Source organism: Salmo trutta, unplaced genomic scaffold (genome assembly GCF_901001165.1).
Source record: "Salmo trutta unplaced genomic scaffold, fSalTru1.1, whole genome shotgun sequence".
NCBI lineage: Eukaryota > Metazoa > Chordata > Actinopteri > Salmoniformes > Salmonidae > Salmo > Salmo trutta.
In genome coordinates this window covers 60,156-67,345 of record NW_021823018.1, presented here as the reverse complement: position 1 = coordinate 67,345, position 7,190 = coordinate 60,156, and the positions used below count along the sequence as shown (strand labels likewise).

The 7,190-nt window shown below is 44.0% G+C and overlaps 1 protein-coding gene across 1 annotated transcript in view; it reads right to left on the bottom strand.

Moving 5' to 3' along the window:
• Window positions 1-292: 292 nt before the first annotated feature.
• LOC115188246 (protein sidekick-1) overlaps window positions 293-7,190 on the bottom strand; it is a 14,476-nt gene continuing 7,578 nt past the window's right edge. Inside the window, exons 4-6 of the mRNA XM_029747098.1 lie at window positions 5,455-5,689; window positions 2,779-2,894; window positions 293-1,345 (exon numbers count right to left, since the gene is read on the bottom strand). Coding sequence (XP_029602958.1) covers window positions 1,295-1,345; window positions 2,779-2,894; window positions 5,455-5,689 — 402 coding nt within the window. The 3' untranslated portion in view covers window positions 293-1,294. The remainder of the gene's footprint in view (window positions 1,346-2,778; window positions 2,895-5,454; window positions 5,690-7,190) is intronic.

Below are 7,190 nucleotides of genomic sequence, written 5' to 3'. Positions count from 1 at the left end.
TCTGGTATGATGGGACAGGGTAGTTCTCTGTGTATCTTCTGGTATGGTGTGACAGGGTAGTTCTCTGTCTGTCTTCTGGTATGATGGGACAGGGTAGTTCTCTGTGTATCTTCTGGTATGGTGGGACAGGGTATTTCTCTGTGTATCTTCTGGTATGATGGGACAGGGTAGTTCTCTGTGTATCTTCTGGTATGGTGGGACAGGGTAGTTCTCTGTCTTCTGGTATGATGTGACAGGGTAGTTCTCTGTGTGTCTTCTGGTATGATGGGACAGGGTAGTTCTCTGTATCTTCTGGTATGGTGGGACAGGGTAATTCTCTGTGTATCTTCTGGTATGATGGGACAGGGTAGTTCTCTGTGTATCTTCTGGTATGGTGGGACAGGGTAGTTATCTGTGTATCTTCTGGTATGGTGGGACAGGGTAGTTCTCTGTGTATCTTCTGGTATGGTGGGACAGGGTAGTTCTCTGTGTATCTTCTGGTATGATGAGACAGGGTAGTTATCTGTGTATCTTCTGGTATGGTGGGACAGGGTAGTTCTCTGTGTATCTTCTGGTATGATGGGACAGGGTAGTTCTCTGTATCTTCTGGTATGGTGGGACAGGGTAATTCTCTGTGTATCTTCTGGTATGGTGGGACAGGGTAGTTCTCTGTGTGTCTTCTGGTATGGTGGGACAGGGTAGTTCTCTGTCTGTCTTCTGGTATGGTGGGACAGGGTATTTCTCTGTATCTTCTGGTATGATGTGACAGGGTAGTTCTCTGTGTATCTTCTGGTATGATGTGACAGGGTAGTTCTCTGTCTGTCTTCTCTTATGATGTGACAGGGTAGTTCTCTGTGTATCTTCTGGTATGATGGGACAGGGTAGTTCTCTGTGTATCTTCTGGTATGATGGGACAGGGTAGTTCTCTGTATCTTCTGGTATGATGTGACAGGGTAGATCTCTGTGTATCTTCTGGTATGGTGGGACAGGGTAGTTCTCTGTGTATCTTCTGGTATGGTGGGACAGGGTAGTTCTCTGTCTTCTGGTATGATGGGACAGGGTAGTTATCTGTGTATCTTCTGGTATGGTGGGACAGGGTAGTTATCTGTGTATCTTCTGGTATGGTGGGACAGGGTAGTTATCTGTGTATCTTCTGGTATGATGTGACAGGATAGTTCTCTGTCTTCTGGTATGATGTGACAGGGTAGATCGCTGTGTATCTTCTGGTATGATGTGACAGGGTAGTTCTCTGTGTATCTTCTGGTATGGTGGGACAGGGTAGTTCTCTGTCTTATGGTATGATGGGACAGGGTAGTTATCTGTGTATCTTCTGGTATGGTGGGACAGGGTAGTTAACCTGTCTGGGCTAGGGGGCAGTATTGAGAATTTTGGAAAAATATGTTCCCATTTTTAACTGCCTCCTACACCAACTCAGAAGCTAGAATATGCATATTATTGTTCAGGTTTGGATAGAAAACACTCTGAATTTTCTAAAACTGTTTGAATGGTGTCTGTGAGTATAACAGAACTCCTATGGCAGGCAAAAACCTGACAAGGTTTCAAGCAGGAAGTACCCTGTCTGACAAGGAGTCGTGCGTCTTGCATCTTTTTATTGAAAAGTAAGGATCTTAGCTGTAACGTGACAATTCCCAGGGCTCCAATAGGCTCTCAGAGCCCGCGAAATAACTGAAGGTTTACGAGGGAGCCTCAGGTTGAAACATATTATCGCCTTTTGTAAGTGGATGCTCCGAGGACCTTTGAATGATGCGCGTGCATGAGTCGCTTCTGAGGAGAAATTTTATTCGGCTGTTTAGGCTCAATGCATACTCCCGGTCGGAATATTATCACTTCTCTACGACATAAATGGCATAAAAATTGGTTTTAAACAGCGGTTGACATGCTTCGAAGTACGGTAATGGAATATTTAGACATTTTTGACACGCCAATGCGCCATGCGCGAAACCGGGAAGAAGCATTCTAGAACTCACGAACAAAACGTCGCTGTTTGGATATAACGATGGATTATTTGGGACCAAACCAACATTTGTTATTGAAGTAGAAGTCCTGGCAGTGTATTCTGATGAAGAACAAGCAAGGTAAGAACATTTTTCTTATAGGAAATGTGATTTTGGTGGATGCTGACCTGGGTGGGTATCTAAATAGCTAGCCCTGTAATGCCGGGCTATGTACTTAGATTATTGCAAAATGTGCTTCATCCGAAAAGCTATTTTAAAATCGGACATATCGAGTGCATAGAGGAGTAATGTATCTATAATTCTTAAAATAATTGTTATGCTTTTTGTGAACGTTTATCGTGAGTAATTTAGCAAACTGTTAGTAAATTCAACGGAAGTTTGCCGGGGGTTATGCGTTTTCTGAACGTCACATGCTAATGCAAAAAGCTGTTTTTTGATATAAATATGAACTTGATTGAACAGACATGCATGTATTGTATAACACAATGTCCTAGGTGTGTCATCTGATGAAGATCATCAAAGGTTAGTGCTGCATTTAGCTGTGGTTTGGGTTTATGTGACATGATATGCTAGCTTGAAAAATGGCTGTCTGATTTTTTCTGGCTGGGCACTCTGCTGACATAATCTAATGTTTTGCTTTCGTTGTAAAGCCTTTTTGAAATCGGACAGTGGGGTTAGATTAACGAGATTCTTGTCTTTAAATAGCTGTAAAATAGTCATATGTTTGAGAAATTGAAGTAATAGTATTTCTAACGATTCAAAAATCGCGCCACTGGAATATCAGTAGCTGTTACGTAGGTGGGACGAAATCGTGTGTGTGTACCTTGTAACCTAGGATGGGTCCGTTTCTCTGCATCTCGGGAACAGGAGACCATGTGACCAAAATCCTGGTAGAACTCACCGCCTCCGCACTCACATTCACTGGACTGCCAGACGGCACTGTAACACACACACACACACACACACACACACACACACACACACACACACACACACACACACACACACACACACACACACACACACACACACACACACACGTATTTAACTCTGTGAATCTCCCTATATCACTAACCCTCTTTATATGTGTGTGTGTGTGTGTGTGTGTGTGTGTGTATGTGTGTGTGTGTGTGTGTGTGTGTGTGTGTGTGTGTGTGTGTGTGTGTGTGTGTGTGTGTGTGTGTGTGTGTGTGTGTGAGAGAGAGGTAACTAATGGGGAACACTTTTCTGCATCTCTCTATTTCAGTTTCTGACAGACAGATCTTTCTCTGTTTCTCTTTCTTCAAATAAACACCTAAATACTAGAGAGGAAAAGGGGAGTCTCTAGAAGGAGAGAGTCTCTAAAAGGAGAGAGTCTCTAAAAGGAGAGAGTCTCTAAAAGGAGAGTCTCTAGAAGGAGAGTCTCTAAAAGGAGAGAGTCTCTAAAATGAGAGAGTCTCTAAAATGAGAGTCTCTAGAAGGAGAGAGTCTCTAAAAGGAGAGAGTCTCTAAAAGGAGAGAGTCTCTAGAAGGAGAGAGTCTCTAGAAGGAGAGAGTCTCTAGAAGGAGAGACTCTAAAAGGAGAGAGTCTCTAGAAGGAGAGTCTCTAAAAGGAGAGAGTCTCTAAAATGAGAGTCTCTAGAAGGAGAGTCTCTAGAAGAAGAGAGTCTCTAAAAGGAGAGAGTCTCTAAAAGGAGAGAGTCTCTAGAAGGAGAGAGTCTCTAGAAGGAGAGAGTCTCTAAAAGGAGAGACTCTAAAAGGAGAGAGACTCTAAAAGGAGAGAGTCTCTAGAAGGAGAGAGTTTCTAGAAGGAGAGTCCCCCGAAGGAGAGAGTCTCTAGAAGGAGAGAGTCTCTAGAAGGAGAGAGTCTCTAAAAGGAGAGAGTCTCTAAAAGGAGAGAGTCTCTAAAAGGAGAAGGTCTCTAAAAGGAGAGAGTCTCTAGAAGGAGAGACTCTAAAAGGAGAGAGTCTCTAGAAGGAGAGACTCTAAAAGGAGAGAGTCTCTAAAAGGAGAGAGTCTCTAGAAGGAGAGAGTCTCTAGAAGGAGAGTCTCTAAAAGGAGAGAGTCTCTAAAAGGAGAGAGTCTCTAAAAGGAGAGAGTCTCTAAAAGGAGAGTCTCTAGAAGGAGAGAGTCTCTAGAAGGAGAGAGTCTCTAGAAGGAGAGAGTCTCTAAAAGGAGAGTCTCTAAAAGGAGAGTCTCTAAAAGGAGAGAGTCTCTAGAAGGAGAGAGGCTCTAGAAGGAGAGAGTCTCTAAAAGGAGAGAGTCTCTAAAAGGAGAGTCTCTAGAAGGAGAGTCTCTAAAAGGAGAGTCTCTAAAAGGAGAGAGTCTCTAAAAGGAGAGAGTCTCTAGAAGGAGAGTCTCTAGAAGGAGTCTCTAGAAGGAGAGTCTCTAGGAGGAGAGCCTCTAGAAGGAGAGTCTCTAGAAGGAGAGTCTCTAAAAGGAGAGAGTCTCTAAAAGGAGAGACTCTAAAAGGAGAGTCTGTAAAAGGAGAGAGTCTCTAGAAGGAGAGAGTCTCTAGAAGGAGAGAGTCTCTAGAAGGAGTCTCTAGAAGGAGAGTCTCTAAAAGGAGAGAGTCTCTAAAAGGAGAGAGTCTTTAGAAGGAGAGAGTCTCTAGAAGGAGAGAGTCTCTAGAAGGAGAGAGTCTCTAAAAGGAGAGAGTTTCTAAAAGGGGAGAGTTTCTAAAAGGAGAGAGTCTCTAAAAGGAGAGAGTCTCTAGAAGGAGAGTCTCTAGAAGGAGTCTCTAGAAGGAGAGTCTCTAGGAGGAGAGAGTCTCTAGAAGGAGAGTCTCTAGAAGGAGAGTCTCTAAAAGGAGAGAGTCTCTAAAAGGAGAGACTCTAAAAGGAGAGTCTGTAAAAGGAGAGAGTCTCTAGAAGGAGAGAGTCTCTAGAAGGAGAGAGTCTCTAGAAGGAGTCTCTAGAAGGAGAGTCTCTAAAAGGAGAGAGTCTCTAAAAGGAGAGAGTCTTTAGAAGGAGAGAGTCTCTAGAAGGAGAGAGTCTCTAGAAGGAGAGAGTCTCTAAAAGGAGAGAGTTTCTAAAAGGGGAGAGTTTCTAAAAGGGGAGAGTCTCTAGAAGGAGAGTCTCTAGAAGGAGTCTCTAGAAGAAGAGTCTATAGAAGGAGAGAGCCTCTAAAAGGAGAGTCTCTAGAAGGAGAGTCTCTAGAAGGAGAGAGTCTCTAAAAGGAAAGAGTCTCTAGAAGGAGAGAGTCTCTAAAAGGAGAGTCTCTGGAAGGAGAGTCTCTAGAAGGAGAGTCTCTAAAAGGAGAGTCTCTAAAAGGAGAGAGTCTCTAAAAGGAGAGTCTCTAGAAGGAGAGCCTCTAAAAGGAGAGAGCCTCTAAAAGGAGAGAGTCTCTAAAAGGAGAGAGTCTCTAGAAGGAGAGTCTCTAGAAGGAGAGAGTCTCTAGAAGGGGTGAGTCTCTTTTCTTTGATTGACATGACAACTCTTCTGAGGCACCTGCTAAAGTAACCCTCATGTGAATGTAGGTTTGTGTCACGGTATGTCTGAGTGTGTTAGTGTGTGTGTACCTGACTCCTTGGTGTGTGTGGTCAGTGTGGTACTCCATGGTCCAGCGCCTATAGAGTTAAAGGCTTGTATCTTCAACTGGTACTCCGTCCATTCAGCCAGGCCCTCCAGCATCGTCTCGCTTTGCTGACCACTAACCTCCTCCAGCCTCTCCTCTCCCCGGCCATTTGCCCGCCGGACACACACCCGGTAACCCACCGTCTCTGGACTACCATTATACTCAGATACCGGTAACGGCTGGAGGGAGAGATAGAGAGAGGGAAGGAGAGAGAGGTAGAGAGAGAGGGAAGGAAGGAGAGAGAGGTAGAGAGAGAGGTAGAGGAGAGGGAGAGAGAGAGAGGTAGAGAGAGACAAAGAGAGGTAGAGAGAGAGGGAGAGAGAGGGAGGTAGAGAGAGACAGAGAGAGAGAGGTAGAGAGAGAGGGAGAGAGAGACAGCGAGAGAGAGAGAGAGAGAGAGGGAGGTAGAGAGAGACAGAGAGAGTAGAGAGAGAGAGACAGAGAGAGAGGGAGGTAGAGAGAGAGAGGTGGAAAGAGAGAGAGGTAGAGAGAGAGAGAGACAGAGGATGAGACAGTGAGAGGTAGAGAGAGAGAGAGATATGTAGAGACAGAGATAGGTATAGAGACAGAGACAGACAGAGACAGAGAGATATGTAGAGACAGAGAGAGAGGCAGAGAGAGAGAGAGAGGTAGAGAAAACATGTCAATGCAAAGTCAAATTTGAGATGTGAAAACATCATAACTTAACAACGTTACTTTTGGAGAGATTGGGTGTTTCTCAATATGAATACTGTCGCACTCCACACTCTCATGCTCCGAGTTCATTCTCCGACCACGTTCTCCGACCACGTTCATTCTCTGACCACGTTCTCGTCGTAGGACGAGAGTGTGGAGAACTCATAAAACATTACACTCCTCCTACTGTATTACCTCACGCTGCACCTCCCCAGTCACTGAACCTTCCTTCCAGATATACACAAAGCAAACGTTTTACTTCATAATTATCAGCTAGATGTGTGAATCGTGATGCTCTAGCTAGCCAGCTAGTTAAACAGGCTAAATTTACCTCAAACTAATGTCATGGAAGGTAGATGTACATTTTTCGTGGGTAGCTACCAATTCTTGGTGACTAGCCAGTTAGCCCTATTGACTTACAGTACCCATTCAATGAACCGTCTTCCAACATCAGCTAGCTATATGTGAATCGTAATAATGTAGATAACCAGATAGTTTAACAAGAAAAAATGACCTAAAACGAATATTATGCAAGATAGATCTCAATTCCTTAGCCCTAACAGTATTAGTAGCTAGCCAGTTAGCCCTAACAGTATTAGTAGCTAGCCAGTTAGCCCTAACTATACTAGTAGCTAACCAGTTAGCCCTAACTATACTAGTAGCTAACCAGTTAGCCCTAACAGTATTAGTAGCTAGCCAGTTAGCCCTAACAGTACTAGTAGCTAACCAATTAGCTCTAACAGAATTAGTAGCTAGCCAGTTAGCCCTAACAGTACTAGTAGCTAGCCAGTTAGCCATAACAGCCTTAACAGTACTAGTAGCTAGCCAGTTAGCCCTAACAGTATTAGTAGCTAGCCAGTTAGCCCTAACTATACTAGTAGCTAACCAGTTAGCCCTAACAGTATTAGTAGCTAGCCAGTTAGCCCTAACAGTATTAGTAGCTAGCCAGTTAGCCCTAACAGTATTAGTAGCTAGCCAGTTAGCCCTAACAGTACTAGTAGCTAA